The 22,096-nt window shown below is 37.0% G+C and overlaps 4 protein-coding genes across 4 annotated transcripts; 2 read left to right on the forward strand and 2 right to left on the reverse strand.

Annotated features, from left to right (window-relative positions):
* Positions 1-82: 82 nt before the first annotated feature.
* Positions 83-1,854, reverse strand: GCK72_002265 (uncharacterized protein; the record flags this gene model as incomplete). The annotated part of the gene is made up of 2 exons (XM_053723336.1): positions 83-235; positions 1,738-1,854. The coding sequence occupies 2 exons, from the start codon at positions 1,852-1,854 to the stop codon at positions 83-85; spliced, it is 270 nt and encodes an 89-aa protein (XP_053591981.1).
* On the forward strand, positions 118-3,520 carry GCK72_002266 (uncharacterized protein; the record flags this gene model as incomplete). The annotated part of the gene is made up of 9 exons (XM_003104695.2): positions 118-180; positions 263-384; positions 517-643; positions 688-787; positions 841-970; positions 1,018-2,889; positions 2,935-3,073; positions 3,167-3,418; positions 3,467-3,520. The coding sequence occupies 9 exons, from the start codon at positions 118-120 to the stop codon at positions 3,518-3,520; spliced, it is 2,859 nt and encodes a 952-aa protein (XP_003104743.2).
* A 4,896-nt stretch (positions 3,521-8,416) lies between these two features.
* On the reverse strand, positions 8,417-12,774 carry GCK72_002267 (uncharacterized protein; the record flags this gene model as incomplete). The annotated part of the gene is made up of 11 exons (XM_003104706.2): positions 8,417-8,514; positions 8,832-8,859; positions 8,913-9,260; positions 9,307-9,965; positions 10,014-10,220; positions 10,479-10,641; positions 10,844-11,054; positions 11,541-11,696; positions 11,794-11,876; positions 12,095-12,190; positions 12,682-12,774. The coding sequence occupies 11 exons, from the start codon at positions 12,772-12,774 to the stop codon at positions 8,417-8,419; spliced, it is 2,142 nt and encodes a 713-aa protein (XP_003104754.2).
* A 1,778-nt stretch (positions 12,775-14,552) lies between these two features.
* Positions 14,553-15,401, forward strand: GCK72_002268 (uncharacterized protein; the record flags this gene model as incomplete). The annotated part of the gene is made up of 3 exons (XM_053723337.1): positions 14,553-14,817; positions 14,869-14,996; positions 15,162-15,401. The coding sequence occupies 3 exons, from the start codon at positions 14,553-14,555 to the stop codon at positions 15,399-15,401; spliced, it is 633 nt and encodes a 210-aa protein (XP_053591982.1).
* Positions 15,402-22,096: the final 6,695 nt, after the last annotated feature.

Here is a 22,096-nt window from a genome sequence, read left to right on the forward strand (position 1 = left end):
TTATGCACGTTAACATGTCTATTTCGTGTCTCTACTTTTCCTTTTTTCACATCTTGTCTTTTCTACCCTTTTTGGAGTAGATCTATTCTGGTTTTCCAGAAGCTGAGAACAAAGAGCATGGGTGACGATATTCCTTCCACGTCATCTTACCAATGGAGGAATGGTTCATTTTACCATGAGGTATGTTTTTCTTGAAGTATCCTGTGTAGAACTGATACGGTAGAACATTCGTAACCTGAAAAGAATACAAACTTTCATTCAGATTGAGAACGCAACCCAAGAGCAGCTTTGGTTCGGAATCTATGGCAGAGAAGCAACGTCAGTGAAAGAGGCGAAACAACTCCTAATCAGATTTCGAGGAGAACTTAATCTAGTTCGTAATCAGTAAGTTTGCATTCTTTCATGATAATATGGATGACTTGTTCTGTGTTCCTAACTAGTGATCCATCTTATTCTTATGAAACCTAATAGTATAACAGAGACCTCCTCTTGAAAAATGCAGTTCCTTTTCTTCAGGATCGTTGGAAAAATTCAGAAAAGAGAAATGAGACAGCGCCCTTTGTGTGTATACATTTCGGAGTTCCTAAACGATCTCACTCACAGTTTGTGCAAATTCGAAACGCGATTTTTTCCTATGGAATGGGTAGGCGCTCTATTTCAATTCTTACAAGTGGGTCATACATTTAGGTACTTCCCGATAACTGCTGTATTCCACATGAGTTTTCAAAGAGTGCTCCTGAAGGAAAGTACACAATGATTATTTCAATACGCATGCAACCATTGTCTGGTAAGTTCGAAAATATTATTAAAAATATAATACAATTCGAATGATACTTGCAGATGTACTACAAGATCCTGAAAGTTCTAAAATAGCGCAACATATCTCTGAAATGCCGGACCAGACATCCCAGAAATCTGCATATGACAGAGCAAGTACATTCTTCAGAAAGTTTGTGAATGATGCCGTTGAGTATGTGATAACCAATTTCCAACAATTGCAATTCATCTTTGTTTCAGACATTTATACGGTTACAATATAAAATGGGTTATCGAAAATGATCCACCAGAACCAAAGCGGGTCATTGAGAAGAGACGACAACTGCAATATGAATTATATGTAGGATCCCTTTTGAAATACGAAACTGCCGAGAAAAGGATGAGAATTGATGATTCGCAGATCAAGACAAAGACTGACGAAAATAAGAAAAGATTACGAAAAGTAGAAGAGGTCACCGAGTTTATTCCGATAGAACCCAAAAATGCCTTTGAAAGAGTTAGTGGTGACAATGATTCATCGTCAGTGAATGAAGCGCAAGGAGAAATATCTGGAGAACCGGAACACTCACAGCTCAGAATGCCGTCATATTTTGAGAAGAATCCGGACAAAAGGAATGAAATCAGTCAGATTCTGGCGAAGGTCGAAAGAAATCGTGAGAAGCTCAATGACAGTGTTGGTTTGATAGCCGGTCAATCGCGTGTTTACAATCAAGAAGGAAGCATGCATCGAACATCTTTCAATAGTTCCCTAATCTATCAAGAAAGTACAAAAGATTCTCAAGTTGGAGCAGTACTAAATAAATCATGCCCCAGAGACAGCTTGGATGTTCATCATTCTAGGGAAAATATTGGACGATTAATCAAGGAAGCGAACATAATCCTGAATACTCATGAACCAAGTTCTCATGAATCCATTTTATCGATAGGCAGCAAGTATCCGAGCGACGATTCTTGTCTGACCTCCTCGACGTGTTCCCGATCTGAAAGAGTTACTGATGAGAGCAATGGACGACATGGAATGAACTCTTCTTGTGACAAACCAACAATGAAGACTATTTCCGATGTGTTAACGATCATGACAGATGCTGAGGAGCAGAAAATTCGACATGTTCGTTATACTCCTCCTTCCAGTAGTCCTCGTCTGAATATTGTCAACGATGACTCGACGAATGCTTCACCTGTCAGTAAAACTATGTTGTCAACGCCAATATCTTGGAGTCCGGGATATCTAGATGATAAATCGATTGATTCTAGGATCAAGGATACGATTAGAGACCTAGAATTGATGGATAATGAGACGTCTCTCGATATTTCTCCAACTTCATATCAAGAGAAGAACGAAGAAATGGACGGATGTCCACTACTTGAATCAGATGAGTCTGATGAAGAATATGGTGACTTTATTGGATATTCAGAAGCTCATGCTTCACAAATTCCAACTCGAGGGCAAAATTTTGACGTTTCCCAAATAAAGGAAAAGAAGTCAGATGTTCATGCAAGTTATGTAACTGTGTCTACCGAAGAAACTGATGAAGTGATTGTTGAAAATTTATCATGTCCTTCCGAAGAAAACAATTACTCAGATATTAAAGAAGTCAATCGCTCCGAAATTTCTGGAAATATGAATAATTCGGAAGGTTCACTTGTGGAAAACCCAACCCAAATATCACTCAAATTTCCACAAAAACCACAGTGGAATCAGTGCGCCGTAGCACCGAGAAAGGAAGAAAAATCATCGAAATCCACGTCCACTTCTACCTTTAAACACAACACAAACATTTCTTCACCTTTTCAAAATAAGTTATCTACACCTAGCGTTACCATAAAATTCGCTAAGAAAAAACTTTCGCCGTTAGTTGCGAAAGGGTTCGGGTTCAATTACGAAGACGTCACATCAGAAACACTGCATCTTTTGCCGAAGCATATTCAGTTAATGTCTAGAATGAAAGCGAGCGAGAATCGCAAATATTGGTTCAATCAAATAATCGAGAAGTATGAGCTTTTTGGTGAATATGGAATACTATGCAAAAATGAAGAAACTAAAAAACTGATGAAGAATGTTTGCAGTCAGTTATCCTCTAACCAACCAACGATATCCCATGGTACTACATCGTGAGTTTCATTCGCTGCAAGGAACCCAAACAGTTGCATTTTCAGACAATTTTCGAGCTTCTTTAACACAAAAAAGGAAGAGCCTGTGGATCATCACCAACTGAAAAAATTCCTGAAGAATAATATAAAAAATCGGTTCAGATTGGATTCAGGTCAATTTAAGTACTACATTCCAAATAATTGGGTAAGTTTTTATTTGCTCACTGATTGCATGGTTGTTATTCAAAATCGATTCGATAAACTCTTTTTGATAAAAAAATCCGTAATTATTTTTCAGATAGATCATTTGTGTCAACTCGTCAGCGGCAAATCTGCATCGTTCAATTTCATAAGCTCTCTTGGAGATGAAGACTGTGCACTCTGGTATATTGCGAGGCACTTACCTGCACATGCGGAAAGAGAGATGAAGCAGCGGAATTTCGAATTGTGTATGAAGCTAGTATTTGATCTTGTGCGGACCGTGCTGATTCTGAAGATAGATGATAATGGAGATCATCATTTGTTCTTTGATGGAACGTTGGATTTTAAGGTATTCTATAATCCAGTTGGACTAAACCGAAAAATGTTCATGTTCCAGACTCCGCCCACATATGCAAACTCAACTTCCAGCTCACCACTAGAATCCGAATGAGCTGACATTTGTTATTTACAGATAATTCATTGTTTTATTTTCTACTGTTTCATGTTTCAGTATAGCTATGTTACCAGTTGGCTTATTTCCGGTATACTACAAATATCCACCGTCTCTGTACATAGTGACCCCAGTTTCTTACAGCTTTTGTGAAATTGATTCATGTTGTTACAATTACTATTTATATGAAACTCTGTATTTTGGAGAACTTGTTGAAAAAGTTTAAAATTTTGTTTGAAAAGAATGGCACAGTGAGTCAAAACAGGATTAGTTTCACGGTATACGAATCAATGAAAGGAGTCAATGCGATATGAGAAGAAAAGTAAAATAAGGCCGCTATCGCAAGAGGGAAGGGAAGTGCGGGAATCGCTGTTTGTGATAAAGTAACAACCGGAAGGGTAATCGTTAATCCAACAAGATTCGACACAAAACAGGCGACGACAGTGGAAAGAGAGCTCGTCTGAAAAAAATCTATTTAAATGAATATCGTGGCATTTCTTACCTGTACAGTGTTTCCAAGCATTAGAGAATAGAATACAAAATCGCCCATTCCGAGACGAATCGAGCCTTCCACTTCACGCACTTCTGCTGGAAGTAAGAGTATAGTTGTATCATATATTGTTATCTAGTTTTACTATTATATCAAATAATCTCACTTTGTCGCCTCGGTGTCAGTGGAGTTGTTAGTAAGGAATCCGATTGCAATACAGACGAATAAGATGGATGAGGTATATCAGTTAGTAGAGTACTATTGGATCTGGTAGTGTCAGGAGTGTCCGCATAGGAACTGGCTGAAATTTCATTATAATCAAATAGCTTCTGCATAGGAAAACTCACAATTGTACAGGATCGCTGGAAAGTTGTCGTCTCCTCGACGGTTCGCAGTTTCTACTAGCATTTTTAGAGGACCACATGGTGTCAAAACTGCAATGATGTCCCAAACAGAGATTGAAATTATTGCAAGCCAAACACTCCAGTCAGGCAAATTGTTCAGAAGGAATATGGCAGTGAGCGCTGCCAGCATGACGAGATAAAACTGATGAAGTTTTCGGTGACATTTCCAGTGAACACAGAGAATTCCGAGACCCCCAAATTGTAAAACTAGGAAAACAGCTGTGGGTAGAGAAACTGGAACCGAACGAGCTTTCATCACATTATGAACATGAAAGAACGAGTAGACAACAAGAAGAGCCACACTGTTAGCAATGATGTACACTTTTATTGCCTGTAAAATTCTTAGATGTATCTTTCAAGTCAAGTTACTTCTCACCTTGTAAAACTTCATCCTATAACAAAAAACCCCCATACTTGTCGTTACAATCAAGAATCCCATGAGAAATAGTGTAATTTTTCCACTTAATTCACTGTCGTAAGAATGGAACAGTCCGTACAGCCTAAGAATAATGATAATACAGCAAAATGCATTTATGAACTCACACTTTAGGTGATCTTTTTATAGGTGGATGACTGAGATTCACATTGATCGCAACAAAAATCATACACAGAGCAACAGGGTAAAGTACTCGCATCAAAGTTGCCCCCGAATATACTCTTCTCGTTCGAACCATCTGAAATATGACATTCGAAACTGAATGAAATCAATTGTATACCTTTGAATTTGTCTTGTTCGCTAATTATTAGTTGTACATGGCTGATGTTTGGTTCGAACGAATAATTTTTACAACAGTGAGACCGTTCGTTTAAAGGGACATGACCGCATTTTATCTCGAGGTCTCAAGATGAATACTGTATCGCGAAACTTTCACATTAGTTTTCTGTGATAATTTATCTGATACCATTTTTCTCTTCCGCCTTTCTGTTCATAAAATGATATTAGTCGATCTCAAAAAACTATCTAGTATATCAAAAATTTATTTTATATTCAGATTATGTATACGAATGTCTCTCTTATTACCGATTCGAATGCTGTTTATCGTTCTATTTCATTTTCCATATACTTCGAAGATGTGTGAGGGACTAGCCGCTAGCATAATGTGGCTACGTCTTTACTGGCGCACTATTTGCGGTCTGCAGCTAGCGCATTTCCGAGCGACTCTGTGAATTCCCGTAGCGGTGTTCTGTTGATTTTTTCGAAAATTGTAAAGTTTTTATTCTAATAAGTTTTTCAGTTGTCACAACCAAGCATCTTAAAGTATGTCGGACGACGATATAATGATAGACGGGCGACCGTTGTCGTCTCTTAAAGTGGCAGAACTGAAAGAAGAACTTGAGAAGCGTCAAATATCAATAAAAGGAGTAAAAGCGGTTTTGCAGGATAAACTTAGAGAGGTGATAAAATTTGAAAAAAAACTTCTTATAATAATATTTATTTAAGGTTATCGCTTCTCAAGGCGACACAAATGTTGAGACGTTGGGATTGGAGCCAAAAAGACAGCGAACAGACAGTGATGCTTCTGGAACTAATGTTTCCCAGGTTTTTTTTGTTTGAAGTATTTTTTAAACAAGTGTTCATTTTAGAATGACTCGTCGCCAACAAAAAAATCAGATTTGTCTCCTACCAAGAGGCAGACGCCGAGAAGAAGGTAACTTTGTTTAGTAGTCGATCGATATATTTATTTTTTAGCCAAAAAACCTCTCAGTCAAGTGCAGACAATGAACCTGTTGAGGCTGAACCCGAGAAAGAATTGCATCAGAAAATAGATACTGAAACAGCAGAATCCAATACGGGAACTGAAGAAGATAATGGACCTTCCGGAAAACCTGAAGCATCCGATTTGCCGGCAGTGTAATACTTCAGTTTGTAAATTTATTTTGAAAATATTATTTTTCAGCGAAGATTCGAGAACAATTATAGAAAACAACGGCGAAGTAAACGTTCCAGCAGTTGAGCAAAACGAAACGGCTGCCGGAGATTCTGTAGCTCCCGTGACAATCAAGTATGTATCTATTTATTTGGGTTTCTTAGTATTCTTTGGTTTTTTCAGGACTGTAGAAGCTCAGGCGATGAACTCGGAAAGTTCCAATGAGAAGGTTGAAAAGGAAGAAGCGACAAGTATGTTTTCCTTAAAAAATTCAAATTAACGTTTCGTTTTTAGCAGATGAAGTTGCGGATGAAAAAGAGGAACCGAAAAAAGGGAAAAAGGACGAGGATGACGATGAGTTGGATTATGGAGATGATGAAGAAAAGGAGCAAAACGAGGATTCGATGGACGCAGAAGATGTTAAAGAAGAGAAAGAAAAGGTTATTCAGATCGATAGAAACCAAGGAAAGAAGGACGATGGTGTCAAGAAGGAGGATAAGGTACGCGGATCGGTGTCTCACCGTCGCGTATCTTCTCCTTCGTCTAGGTAAGAAAATAAGTTTTAGTCAAAAAATGTTAATATATTTTCCGCTCCAGACACCCAGTCTCGAATATCGTTCACATCCGTGGTCTCACGCGGCCATTCACCGAAAGGCAACTGCGCAACGAAATCGAGAGGCATGGTGGAGAAATCGTCGATTTTTGGATTGACAAAGTTAAAAGTCATTGTTTTGCACAGGTAATCAGTGAAATGACGTGTTACTTTTGAAGCAAATCAATTTACAGCTCAATACTGATGCCGACGCCGGCAAAGTTCTTGATGCTATGCACGACATAGTGTGGCCAGACGGTAATCCAAAGAAATTAGCAATTGTGTTTGATACTGAGGATAACGTATGTTAAATGCTTTTAAAAAGTATTGATTATCTTCATTGTGTTTCAGATGATCAAGTACAAGGAAGGAAGAGAATCGACCATCATTGAACCAGCTACAATTGGTGGACGAGCTGATCGTCTTTCCACTACATCGCAAACTTCGATGCTTGGAGGCAAAGCCAGTCTTCAGATAACAGTGAGTCTCTATGATTGGAAATGACTTTCACAGTTTTTTTTTTCAGTTGCAAAACGTTATCCGTGACAACGACAAGCTGGATTCGGAGAGAAAAGAAAAAAGAGGAACTCTCGCATCTCGATTGACGCGTGTTGACGATAAGGATAAGGGTAAAGAGGAGAGAAAAAGGAAACGTTCTGAAACTCCTCCATTCTCTCGTGGAGCTGGTTTTATGGATGAAAAGAAACCGAAGCATGACGAAATAGATCGTGGAACTCGAAGGTAGAGAAATGAAACTTTTTCCGAAAGTAAAAAAAGTATTTAAGAGATGAGTCAAGTCGCCGAGTTGTCGAAGAAGAGGTTCCGAAAAAATCACTTGATCAGTGCTTCAAAAAAACAGCAGCACTTCCTCCGATTTACTATTTGCCGTTGACTGATGAGCAGGTTGGTTTTGAGATACATTTGCAAATTGTTTTATTATAATTTGATGTGACTGAATTTCAGGTTGCTGAAAAAAACAATAAGAAGAAAACGAACGAGCCCGAGAAAGCTCCAGAGCGAGTCGAAAGACCTGAAATTGACCGCAATCGCGGAGAGCGTTCTGACCATGGAGATCGAGCAGCCCGCGTAGATCGTGGTGGTGATCGTGGGGATCGTGGAGATCGTAATGATCGTGGTGATCGTGGTGATCGTGGAGACCGCCCACGACGTCGCGATTGAATTGTTATCTATTTCCTGATCACATTCCATATTAATCTATATTTTCTTCTTAATTTTCTTTTTCTGAGCGTTCATTTTTCTACTGCTACGAACACACTCCCTGTTAAATAATTTGAGAATCCTTCAGTAGATGCTATCAAACGGAAATAAGACTGTCTCTGTTTTCTGTTAACTTTTTGTATACTGTTCCGGAAATTTTTGAAAAACGATCTACCTACTCTACCGTGTTTTTATCTTGTTTTCCAATGTTTTTTCAACTGATCGAACTGTTCCAACATTTGTTTCAAATGTATTCTTTTATATTTCCTTATTGCCACAACAGATTTATTCTGTTGTTAATTCAAATAAATAAAGTTCGACAAGCTAACGATTCATGACTTTATTGGCCAAACTGATGAGGATAAACTTGTTAGTGAGGGGAAGTGTCAGGAAATATATCACATTTTTTGGTGGTGCATCGACTGAAAAATTAAAACAAATAAATAGATGTGACGTTTCAGAAAATATATGCAGAATCTAGAAGAAATGGGAAGAAAAGGCGGCGGCGGGGAGTGAAAACTGAATATTTCAGGGAGAAGAGAACCCATGGATTGGCGATTCGGAACAACCTTGAGACAGGGAAAACAATAGAAAAAATAAAGATTTGGGAATAGAAAAAAGAGAAATCACATTGGAATAGTATGAGCAATAACACGAGTACGGCTTTCTCTTTCCAACTGTTTTCGTTCTCTTTCAATTTTATTTTTCATTCCTTTAACTTTCTTTTTAATTAGAGAACGATCCGAGTGATTTTGGATTCCCATTGCCTGAAATTTCATCGATTTTTAAATGAAAAAGTGGTGGAAATTTCTAAAATTACCTTCAGTTTATTTCCATCCAACTCCAGGAATTTGGCACCATCGATCTTATTAATTGTGAACTCGGGCACATATTTATCCAATCCCATTGAAACAAGCAACTGACATACATCATCAACTGTCCAATGAAGTGCTTGAAGTCCCACTGGTTGACACGTGGCACGCCAGAATTCGTTCTCTGCGTACTTCTTTCTGAGTGGAAATAGAAGTTTACGATGTGTCAGTTTATGAGGAAGAGCTGGTGACGCAGGTTCGGAGATTCTTGGAACTGGAGATTCACATGGAGATGAATACTCTTCTGTCCAACTACTTCCCACTGAAACTTCAGCATCTTTTTTGTTTGTTGTCGTCTGAAAATGTCTTGTTTGTTTTAGAAAAAAGGAGAACAGAACGAACGATTGTTTCCAAATTAGCCATAACTGCTTTATCCTCATGTGGAAGTTCTCCGCCTGGTTTATAAGCCAACCCTTCATTTCGATTCTCAATCTTTTCCTTCAGTTTCTCTCTTAATTCAATCAATTCCAAATTTTGAATTGAATGTCTTCTTTCTTCAGCTTCTTCTAATTTTGACTCCAATTCATCAATTCTTTCCTTCAGTTGACGTACCAGTGATGCATAATGTACGTCTTTATCTCTCAATTGTTCAACGTGATTCTCTTCTCGATTCAGCAATTCTTTTTCTCTTTCTTGATAATTCTTTATCATATGATTTGCTTGTTCATTCTGTTTTTCCAATTGATCACAATGAGACTTCGTTGAACTCAATACTTCATGGTAGTGCTCTGCTTTCTTGTGAGTTACATCAAGTTCCAATTCAAGAGCTGCTATCTTCGAACGAATTTCCGCTTCTTCTTTTGAAATCATCGACGAAGTGGATCTATCTTGTTCAGAAGACGTCATTTGAGACATCTGAGACATTTGTGGCATTTGTGATGGTGGTGGAGGAGGTTCCTCAATCTCATCTTCTTCATCTCCCATCATTCTCATACGATCTTGTTCGAGACTTTGTTGAATTAGTTGAGCCACTTCTGACTCTTCAAGATTCTGTTCTCTTCCTGAAAATCATTTTTTATTCAAAATCTTTTTTTGAATTCTGAACTCACCAATAGTGAAAGTAACACTATTACTCGTTGATCTCAAAGTATTTGCTGCGTACAGTTGAGATACGCCAACCAAACTCTTTCCATCAACGGAAACAATTTGATCACAAACACGAATACGACCGTCACGATGTACAGCTCCTCCGGGAGTGATACTTTTCACGAAGATCCCGAGTTTCTCGAGACCCGAATCAGCTCCAACACCCATTCCTGGAGAATAGAGAATTGTTTTAACTTTTAATTTCGAAGTAGTTGATTTTAGCCTCAATATTTCAAATGGTATGAGTGGGAAACCAAGGGAAAATCTGTGAACCCGTGACACTCTTAGGAGGCTACCCATATTCAACCCGAAATCGTTAAAGCATTCAGAAATATATATAGACTCATCAAGTTTATAACATTAAACACTTTTTTGCATTTATTTGTCCATAATTTCTTTTTCCACAACTGTTTTTCGTTCCAACTAACCAATAATAGAGACTCCAAGACCTTCAGCTCCTTTCTCTAAGTCAACTTCAAAAAGATCCATTCTCTCAAGTCTTCTTTCTAATTCATATTCAGCACAACTTGCCACCGGATCAATATCTTCATTCTTCCGATCATAGTCTTCGACGGAAAACGCGGAGAAGACCTGAAAGTGAAAATTTGAGTGACAGAAGAAGATATTATGCAAATTGAACGCTCTCTTCTCTCTTCTCTTTTCTTATCATATCAATTGAATAAGTGACCTAATTCAGGGATTGTATTAATATCAATTAATTAATATATATCAACTTTTGCCACATACATGAAAACAAAATGAAGTTAGAAAGTGAGCGGATTAGGTTTCTTACCGGAATCGGTGCAGTGCTGAACGAGACCTTTCTTCGGTTTGTTATATCTGCATCTGGTCGTTCCGGACTCAATCCACGTCTCGTTTCCATTAATCCTTTATTTTCAGAAGTTGTCTCACTTTCAGCTTCTTTCGGTGTCTTCACGACTGCGTACGTTGTATGCTTCACACCATTCGCAATTCCAATATTTGCTTCGTTTTCTTCTCCAAAACTGAAAAATTTGGAGTATGAGGAAGAGAGATTTGATATGGAGTTGGTTGGTGGAAGGTGTCAAATTGGATAGTTTTTATTTATTTGAAAACAAATCTAGATTGGGTTCAGAAATTCAGAGATTTCAAATGGCGTTACATTTTTTTCAAATGTAGAAAAGTGAGAATAATGAAGGCTGAGAGTTCTAGATAGCTGCTAGGAGCAAAATTCAACGAGTAAGAATCAATTGGATTTCGATTCGTTGCTAAATGTCTTCAGAGAGTTTTTGAAAATTTAGAAACACCGGAATCTAAGACACCAAGATAATCCAAAATAGACAAAAATGTTCTAAATGAAAATTTCATTTTCTAGCTAAATTGACTTTTCTAACCTCCCATTTGACACCTTCTCTTCTTTATTTTTGTTAGTCTCAACTAAAAAACCAAGTTCAAATCATAGAAAGCATGCAAAAAAAAACAGAAAAAGAAGAAATAAATATTTTACATACGGTTTATCGAACTGTCTTCGATATATGGATCCATTCCTCCAATACGGTTCAAATGAATTGTTGTTGTTGTTATGTGGAATTCCGTATTGCGACGTGGCTACAGTATTCTCGAAAGAATATTGAGAATCGGAATAATAAGACGGAAGAGTTGAAGACCTGAAGAGAAAAAGAAAGAAGCATGCGAAGCTGTTTAGAAGAAATAAAAACTAGAAGTGTTAGTAGTAGAAAAAAAATAGAAAAAAAAAGAACTCACTTATTCTGTATGAACCTGGAAGTGGCTGGTGACGACTGGATTCGATCCAGATCTGCTGCCAATTCGGAGAAATTTCTTTCGACCTGAAAGTGATTCGTTTTTATGTGTATGGGGTTGGAATGCATTGTGAGTGAAATCAGTTCCCAATAATATCATGAATCTATTATCGATGAGCGGATTAGGTCGAACAGAAACAGACAACACAATGTGAATTGATGACTGTTTGAGGGTGTAAAACAGAAAAAAAGGAAAGAGAAGAAGAGGAAGAGGAGCCATGTGATTGTTTGATCACATCGCTTACCTGCGACATTGGGCTCGGTGGACATTGTGATGGAGGTTTTGGAGGCAAAGGAGGTGGTGGTTGACGTTGAAGACGTGGGGAGTAGAATGATGGAACCTAAACTTATTGAATTGAAGAATTTGATTTGGAAACTGATAGATCAACTGGAAACTAATGACTTTTAAAGTGATTTTTCGGCGAACTCTAGGTTTATAAAACTAGCCAAAACATGATCTTTATTGGTTCTGATTCAGTATTTTAGTTTGAAAATGGACTATTAAATCGAAATTAACTTGTGGTAAATCAGATATTCATATTTTATGAACAATCAGGTAAACATTTATTAAAACTCTTTTCAGAGTTTGAGACTCAATATAGCTTGTTTTAATTCGAATTTGACTGAATTTTGATACAATATTGAAGTTGATTATCTTCAGTTAAACACAACTTAGAAGTTTTCCGAACAGTCGTATTCATACAGGTGAAATTTTTGAAGAAGTCTAAATGAGTAAGTAAGAAGAATTGAGGATCCCCAAATGTTTCATTTTAAAATTCGAGGTTCAGACAACACACAAATTGATACACACTTATCTAACCTCACAACTCACATCTTGTTGTCGTTCCAATTGTTCGAAAAGGGCTTTTGTATGTGAGAATCGAGCCCGTGCGTCATCAGACAGCAGCTCTGAAGCCGTTGTCATTTCGACTGATTGAATTGAATTGGGCAGCTGTAAAATGAGAAAGATTACTATAATCAGTTTAGAAGAAATGATTCCGGGCGGGACGAAAAGAGAAAAAGGGTGTCAATATCTGAGAGGATATTATTGCATAACCACAACAATAAAGGACAGTTTTCCGCGCGTGCGGCGCCTTCTTTCTCCGGCATTCAACGGAGTGACCTGAAATGATATTCTTCTCTCCGACTCACCGTCTTACACACTATTTTCTTGGTGTTATCAGCGGTGCGCACCACGCAAGCACCGCCCACTTGTTGTTGTTGTCCTGGCGACGTCTTCTTTTCTGGGAGAGAGAATTCAGGATTGATTAGAATTGAGTACGACGGAAAAGAGGAGAAGAAGAGAACGGATTGGAGAAGGCACGAAAGTGAAAATATTCCTTGTGTTAATAATTATAACAGGACGTTTTCTCCCGGGTGATAACTGTGATAAAATGAATAGAAAATACAGGTTTTTGCACGGAATAAAGGAGAAGAAAGAGAGAAGAAAAGGCTAATTGGATTGCGTTCATTGAAAGAGAAAATTCGGATGAATTGGGAGAAGAAAGTGAAGAAAAAGGATTACAGGAAAATGTGGCAAGGTGCCAGATATTTACATAATGTCTACAAGAGAGTTCATATTTCGGAATCGAGAAATTTGGAAGGAACGCTAGAATAAGTACGATAGTGGTAATTCCTTCTAGGGAAAACTAGTAGATCACTAGAGAATGGGATGTTGATAGACTGGAGTTATCCTTCGAAATAGAAATTCATGGGAATCTGAAATCATGCGAATTCGGACATTATGTTTTTAATATTAAATCTTATACCGAAATAGACTTTTTTTTAAATATATTGAGAATACTGCTGCATTTCAGCTGCATATAAAACTTTTTTCCAAACCGAACTTACAAGTTAACCACTTCCTGTGAAAATTGTTAATACAATTTGGAAACTAAATAAAAATAACTGAAAACATATACGATATGTAAAGCAGAGAAAGCCTTACTTTTTCCCAAAAAAGCTATAAGAAAACCAGAGATGAAAAGTGTGTTTTTTTATGAAAAAAACTCACAAAAATGACATTCATCAATCATCACACAGAACGGCTCTCAATCTTGTTTTTCTTCCGTTTTTTCTTTATCAGAAAGAAAGCTTTCGTCCAGTTTTGCAGATTCTTAGAAAAGCCTCTTCCTAGCGGACTTCGTCTAGTGGAATAAGAAAAGAGAAGAGGAAGTATGAATGAATGAAATATGAATGGAAAAAAGGATGACGACTAGCTGGAAGCTGGAAGAAAATGAAGATTCTCGAATATAAAATGAAAGAATTTCTTGTTATTGTTGATATAAAGGAGTCTGAAATTATATTATGAACAACAAATATAAATCAGAACTAAATGTAGAGATGCAAAAATAAAAAAGAGTCGGAGCATTTATCAAAATTTCAGTATCTACAGTAATTTTAATGAAAACTGTCAGAATGGGGGTGCTGAAACTGTTAAATGAGACATTATCTCAATCAAAGTCAATGAAGCATAGAGAAAGAATTCGTAGTTTACTGAATTCTTTAGAAGCGCCAATATAAATTTGCAGTTTTATCGTGAGCTTCCGACCGTTTCTTAATTCTATTTACCTAACACCCCAGCCCTTCTCTAGCCCTTCTCGTCCTCCCGTTATCCCACTTTTTCCCTCATAAATACCTGTTCTTTTCCCATAAAATCTTACACTCTGAATTCCATTTTCCAACAAATTGGACACCGGAACAATGGACAAAATCCCGCCGTACGACTATGCTCTCTACGCGTTTGCTGCCCGTTCAGCTGTCATCACTTGCTCGATTTTCGAGCTTCTTCAAATCTTCGGATCCCTTGAAGAAACGTCGTCTTTTGCCAAGTTCATCTACTTTTTATTTGCTGGATCATCAGCTGCTGCATCTGCTTTCAACATTGCAATGAGCACAGATGGACGAGATGAAATCAGAAAAGTTGTTGGGAATCCCGATTGTGAGACTCGTGGAAAAGCAGCGGCTTGTGAGTTCTCTTTCGATCAGAGTATTTAAAATCAATTCGATTAATTTTCAGTGGTTCTTTCACCTGTCCTCGCTGGACTAATTCTGTTCGTTTGTGTCTCTGGAAATGCCCTTTTCTCCTTTTTCGTCTTGATTCATGTCCTCATTTCGATCACTCAGTTTGGAGTTGAAGCATACGAAGTGAGCAATACGGGAGATGAGGCAAAGAGTATCACTGCTAAATCTAACCTGTGGAAACCACCACCTCAACAACCAGCACCACAATAGGATGCAGATATCTTTTTACTAGTCAAAATTAATGAATTATTGTTTTTTAATTGAAAAATCTACTGTTTGTACTTTCAGACATTCCTCCAAAAAGGAAGCGGGACTGCTTCAAACAACCCATATGCTCAACTGGCGAATCCATCTTGTGGGGCTCCGATTGTTTCAGAAAAGAAGGCAACTTCTCAGTTTACGGAACCATTACAAGATGTGAAGCCAGTGAAAGATGAGGGAAAATCGAAAGTTCAGACTCCGGTGGTCCAAGAACCGATTTATCATACATTGGAGAGAGTTCAGAAAGAGGCAGAAAAGAAGAAGTAAGAAGAAGAAGTGGAAATGATACTTGGCAAATCAACTCGTTGTTCTTTGATAAACATGGATTTTTTTAAAGCTTTCATAGTTATTTGCGAATAGTAACCGATATACTAAGAGTTGAGAACTAAGAATCACGAAGTAGTTTTTGTAGACATTTCAGCTAAAAGATATAAACAGTATGGACATTTTGATTGTTCTGCTCTATTTGGTTTTCTAAACCGAGATAATTGTTTCAGGAAAAGAAAAATTGAGATTCTACTTCTGAGAGATAAATGTTCAACATGGAATCTTACAGTCCAAAATATTAAAATAAACGAATTTTTGATCTTTATCTCTCGCTACATGTTTTTTTACAACAGTTTACTACATTACAAGCTTGAGTGTGAACTTTGAAAAATCATTTTCATTCAAAAATCATGACGTTTTTACTTGATTTCTATAAAAATAAGAAACGGACCGGAATAGAAGGGCTCAATGAGCTGGAAGTTAGAAACTTCCGGAAAAAAGTCGAATGTTTGTAAAGAAAAAAAGTAAGTAAAGAAGAAAGTTATTGTAGTTAGATTGTAGGAAATGAGTCAGAGGAAAGGAGTGGCACCAAAAATGGAAGGGCAAATAGTCGATTCAATTCATAATTTGACGAATCTCGAGGTGAGGACGGAATCGGAAAAGGTTATCAACTTGAACAATCAACGGAAATACGGCAAAACATTCGCCTGGATGAATATTCGGATGAAGAGAAATAGTGAGAAATGACGGAGAGAGTTAGAGAAAAAGAACATACGGTCAGAAGAAAGAAATGGAACATGATGGAAAATGAGAAGCACTTTTAGAAGAAGAAGAAGAAGAAGAAATGTATGCACTTGAGCAATATGTTTAGAATAGGAAGAGGAGAAAGGGACCACCGTGACAGATGGTGGATCAGAAAGAATGAAAGAGATTATGAGGGAAGTGTTAGGGGAAAAGTTTCAGAGAAAACACTGATTTCGTGAGTAAATATTGACAACGTTTTCAGAAAAATTCAGAATAATCTTGAAAGAAGAAAAGTGAAAAACATTTTGAACTCAGAATATGAATATTCGTACAACTTCTTCAAATCTTTCAATCCTCCTTTATCTTCTCTTTTCGGTTAATGATGGTCAAGAGTTTGTATGTTGACCAAACACGCAAACAGACACTTGCCAACTATTTCTCTTTTTATGGACTCGTAGAGAGAAGAGGAATGAAACTAACTTTTGAGGAAAGGTCACTCAGGTTTCGAATGAGAACAAAATGGCTGTGTAGTTGAGAAAAAAGTCGAGAAAACGGTAATAAAAACATAAAAACTTTACAGAAGTACACTCATTTATCGAGGTTTTTGATTTCTGAAATTCAATTCATACAAATTTTGTGAAGAAGACTCCGAAATTGATCACCAAGAATTAAAAATAATAACAGGAAGAATATTGTTTAAAGAAGATTTCGGAAAGAGGCTCAGACTAGAAGTGTGAATCAAAGATCTCTTAAAGAAAGAACAATTTTCTCTTCTGATTTATTTATTGGATTAGTGCAATGGGTCAAGAAAATAAAAGAGTGTGTGCGGGGGTTTTTGAAGAAGAATTCGAGAAGTCCTTGGTTGAAAAAACCACGAATTCGAGTGAATCATTGAATTAAATGGAGGGAGAGCAAAAAGAATTGAGGGAAAAAGATTGGTAGATGATAAGAAAAAAAGAACTTAGAGAGGGTGAACAGGGGTCACTGATTATGAGTCATCTAGTGGGGTAGTGGTATAAAGTTTGATGTCAGGTACCGGAAACCATCGTTCAAAAATTGTCTAATTTTCGAATTATCAGCTTTTTGATATAAAAATAAAAAAACTTTCCGAAAATATTCTTCTAGATTTAAAATAGAAAACCTGATTTCTATAAAAAACACGATTCTAGCAAAACAAAATTTATATATTAACATTAAAATACCAGTTTTTAACGTTGACAATTTTTGTTGATAAAAACTAATATTTCTTAGAAAGTAAAGTTTTTTTTCTGATATTCCAGAATTTGCTTACCATATCAGTACAAACTACCCAGATGAGGGTACTGGTATAATAGAGTAAATAAACGAATAACTGTGAACGTGAATGTGAATAAACAAGATAACAAATGAGGAAGAAAAACAAAAACAGTTCGAAAAAAGAATGAGTAAGCATAAAATTTCGAAATCAAGAATTTCGGGGAAGGGGGTCTTTTTCTCGTTTAACATGACAAAATCGAAAAATGGCATCATGAAACCGAGAGTAGGGATTACGTAGAGGGTTGGAAAACACGAAAGAATGACCGCTTCGCTCTTCTCGTTTTCCATCACATAATGCATTAGAGAGCTGGGATTTAGTGAATGGTGCAAGAAAAGAGAAAGGGAACAAGCTGTCTTGGACAAGAGCAAACGGGAGAAGTGGGTCCCGAAGAGTCGCAGGAATATTAACAGTTGAGTTGTAATAATCTGGAATATTGAGACGCAGAGAGAACTGGACGCGCGAAATATGTGAGAAGAGCACAACAGAGTGGGAAAATGGAGAAGGAGGAAGAAGAAGAAGAAGAAGCAACGAACGGACATAACCAGAATAGAAGCAGAAGGGAGGAGGAGGAGAAGGGTGGGTTCAATGTGAACGCAGTCATTGGGAGGGGGAGCACAATCCAATCATGCTCCAATACACTTCTCGTTTTCTCGCTCTCTGAGGAGCAAGAAAGAAGGAGAACCCTATTTCGAGTGGACATGACACTGGCTACTCGTACCCTTCTTTTCTTTTTTCTCATTCAATATTCATGTTGTTTTGAGGTGGCAAAAAGAGAATCAAAAAATAGAATTGGACCACCTAAGAAGAGAATGATAAATTGGGTTCATTAGGAGAAAATGTATAGTTATTATTTTGTATTCTATGTTCAAGAGATTTGAGTTTCTAGTCGAACTATCATTTCCTATCAACTGAATCATTGAATTTTCGAATGATTCCACTTTAAATAAAACATCTGGTCTATTCCGAGTGCATTCTCTTTTCTATTCCCTTCTCTTCTTTTTCTTCTTTTTATTTCTAACTCCTGCTGTTCTTTTTACTCGATCTCCAAGTCACTTATTCCGTTATTTATATCCATTTCTCTTCTCTTTTTGTTCTCTAATTCTCTCTATTTTTCTATTCTATTTCACCTAAATGAATGGCATCGTTAGTGTTTCTCGTTGGAACTCAAAAGATGTCAAATGGAAATGACAGGAAGTAAGAGAGGGTGCATGGGGTGTCCCGGATGGGCGGTATGTTGGAGTTGAAAGAGAAGAAAAATGTGACTATAATGGCTAGGTTATGACTGAGAATTGGCTAATTTCTCACTAAGAGAACGAGAGCATTTAGAAAAAGAGAATGAATCTATTAGGTAGAGAGCTATGGGACAAAAAGAAAAGAATTTCGAATTCGTTCTGTTTTTTCAAAACCGAGAATATACATATATTTTTTAATTTAGGATTTTCCGTTTCGTTACCTCTTCTGGTTATTTATATCTTTAAAAGTCTGAAAACCCTGATATAATGTAAATATATGGAAACTTTTGAAAGAATTAGTTCCAAACTTCAAAAACTAACTCAAAAGGTTCACTAGTAGAAATGCGATTGACTATAGTACATATCGAGCATGCAACATTCAAACAACATAGTGCAACATTTGAAACTTCAAAGATATCAAGAAGAAGACATCTTCTCTTCCTATTTCTCTCACATCATCATTATGTTCTTCTTCTGCTCCGCCTTCTCCTTCTCCTTTTTCTTTTTCTAAATTCGATTTGGCAACTCGAAAATAATCGCCAGATGGGAATAAGAATACAAATTATTCGTTTGGAATGAAGAAAAAAGAAGACCAGAGCCAGGAATAAAGACGAAGAAATGGACGTTTTGAATAAATATAAAATGTGCGAAGCGGCAGAAAAAAGAGAATGAACAACGACGACGTCTTCCTTTTTTCTTTTCGAGAAAAAAAACGAATTTCGTGACATTCATTTTTGTCAAAAAAGACGAAAAGAGAGGATTGAAACATGCAAAATATTAAAGTTTCAATAGCAAAAAATGTTTTGAATGAGCAGTGCGGATGGGCAAACCGAACGGCCGAAATATTTGTGAAGTGGTCATATCCGCGCTTTCGAAAGACAACAAACGGACAAACAAAGTGATTCAAAGAGACACCAAAATTTCCGGAATTATCAATAAAAAAATGAAATTTTTAAATCAATTTTTGACATGGTTTTCTTTTTTAATAAATTAATTATCGGTTAATTATCGGAAGCTGTGCATGACTACTGCAAACCGTTCCCTCTGAATTATAGATTATTGGATAGAAGGTCTTTCGAATTTTCTTTTCTTGAAGAATTTTCGAAAGATTTATGACGTGTCAACGACGGAAGATGGCATCAAGGGCACCAAAGAATTGACATGTCAGATGAATGACGATGGAACAGAAGGTGACGAAATGAGGAAATTGGCAAAATTAAGGAAAGGATTCAGAAATTCGCACCTGCTTGATAAGAAATAAAAATATATAAAAAATAATTCAAAGAAGAATTCAAAGAAGAATTATCAGTTTGGACACCCTCACTCTCCTCCGGTACTCAACAGTCGAATCTGAATACAGAATGAAAAAGCAACATAAGACCTATATTATTTTAAGCAAGTTTTATTAACCTCTACGAGCTTGAAACAGCAAATCGGTCTATTAGAATGAATACTGTAAACTAGAGATTTCGGAACCCAAATTAACTTGAAGCCAAGCATTTTCACTCATCACTTTAGCTAACAATACCTCGAAAATTCTGAAAACAAAAAGAACAATCAGTTCAACTAGTAACTGTACAGTAATAGTCAAGTGGTCATATTCCCAACAAAAAAGAACGGAAAACTGGCTGTAGTAGTACTTGGATCTCATAATTTCACGGAGAGACTGGATATTTCTGCCATTCATCCGGCTGTACTTCATCCGTCCATATCAGTTGTTTTTTTCGTTCAGTTTTTGTCCCTCCGACCGTTGGTCAGCACCGCGAAGTGTCGCCGCGGAAAAGAGAAACGGTTGCGCAAACCGGGCGCGAACACTTGAGTGTCCCATACATACAGCTAGTCGTCATAATACATGGAGACGACAAGAAGGGACGACAAATGGATATAGATGGAAGAAAAAAGGATGAAGAGGAAGGAAGATCGAAGGGTACAAAAAGTGAAGAAGAAGACGAGGAAAGGAATCTTTTGATTTATTTATGAATTTATGAATTCAATACGTTTGATTCATATATAACCGGCATCATCATCCAAACCACATTTCAATTGTTATTTATGCCATAAAATTGGAAAAATATAGAGAGTTATGTGTGGAGGAAAAACGGGAATTATTTGAAAGGAATCAGAAAGTTCTGGTTTCGTGATGAATTCTAGATTTAGTTTTGTATGAATCTGGAAGGATGGAATCCCGCCACACTGAAGATTCAGATTGTGTTTCGGTGGCTTTGAACTAGGGAAAACTAGAGAAAAAGCGATAGCCACTCCAAAAAGTTGGTACGGAAATGGATACTCTTCCTGGGTCATATGGCTTCTCAGGAACTCATGTTACGAGAGAAAATGACTGTAGAGGAGACCTAGACAATGTTTGTCTTTATTTATATATTTATTCCATTGAAAAAAGTAGGAAACTCGAAAGAAAAGAAAAAGAAGACGTCGTTTTCTTTTTCTTCTTTAACGGGTTCTGGTGGCTCTTCTGGATGTGGTAAAATGATCCATTGGAAAGAGAGAGTAGAAGATGAAGAGACTTAGAATGCACCAAAGAGTGAAAGCTCTTTCCCAACGCTACTAGACGGCCGGAAAAGCCCATATTTCATTTTTGTTCGAGTGCTGACAGAAGAACAATGAAACCAGAAGTAAAACAGAGAAATAGGTTTCTCGTTGAGAAGAAGAAGAAGAAGACGTCGACGAAGAATCGGACAAAGATTCATAATAATTGGATAGACGGTTGCAAGTGGACAGGTCCGTGTCTAATTGCCATCGAGACGAGGAATTGAAGATTCGGATATTAAAAGAAGAAAAGGGAGCGGACGCCCGGAGACGTCAACGATGAAAGTGGACGCGGATGATGCGCGGAACATTAGAAAATGACTGGGAATGATGTATTGAATGAATTGAAAATACTGGAAAAATGAGGGAAAAAAGACACTGCAGAAGAATTGGAAAACGAATTTGAAGGGGCTGAACTGCAAAAATCTTACAGTATGATTCGGGATGTTGACATCGTTTTTGGAAGTTCATTTCGCTTTTTTTCAGAATTAGATGGCAAGAATTGAAAATAGCTCGGATTTTTCGACAACATCAAATCGATTCATATAAATTTATGTTTATAAATTCAAAATGTTTATTCTTCTTGAATTTGTTATGAAATGGAACGATGGGAATTCACTATTCACGGGAAGAAACGTTTTTGTATTTTAAATTTATTTTCACTCTCATAAACTGTCTGAAAATATCAGATCTAAACACATTGAACCTATAGTTTCTAGCTGTACAGGAGAAAAGTAGTCAGAAAACAAGTAGTGGCAACGCCCCTAACATCCGAAAAGTAATGCGGCAAATGGTATCATTTTTGTCTCTGGATCTCTTTTCATTCGTTATCTCGTTATGAGATCCGATCATTCTAATATATAACCGAAAAAAGACGG

Source organism: Caenorhabditis remanei, chromosome I (assembly GCF_010183535.1).
Source record: "Caenorhabditis remanei strain PX506 chromosome I, whole genome shotgun sequence".
NCBI classification, from domain to species: domain Eukaryota; kingdom Metazoa; phylum Nematoda; class Chromadorea; order Rhabditida; family Rhabditidae; genus Caenorhabditis; species Caenorhabditis remanei.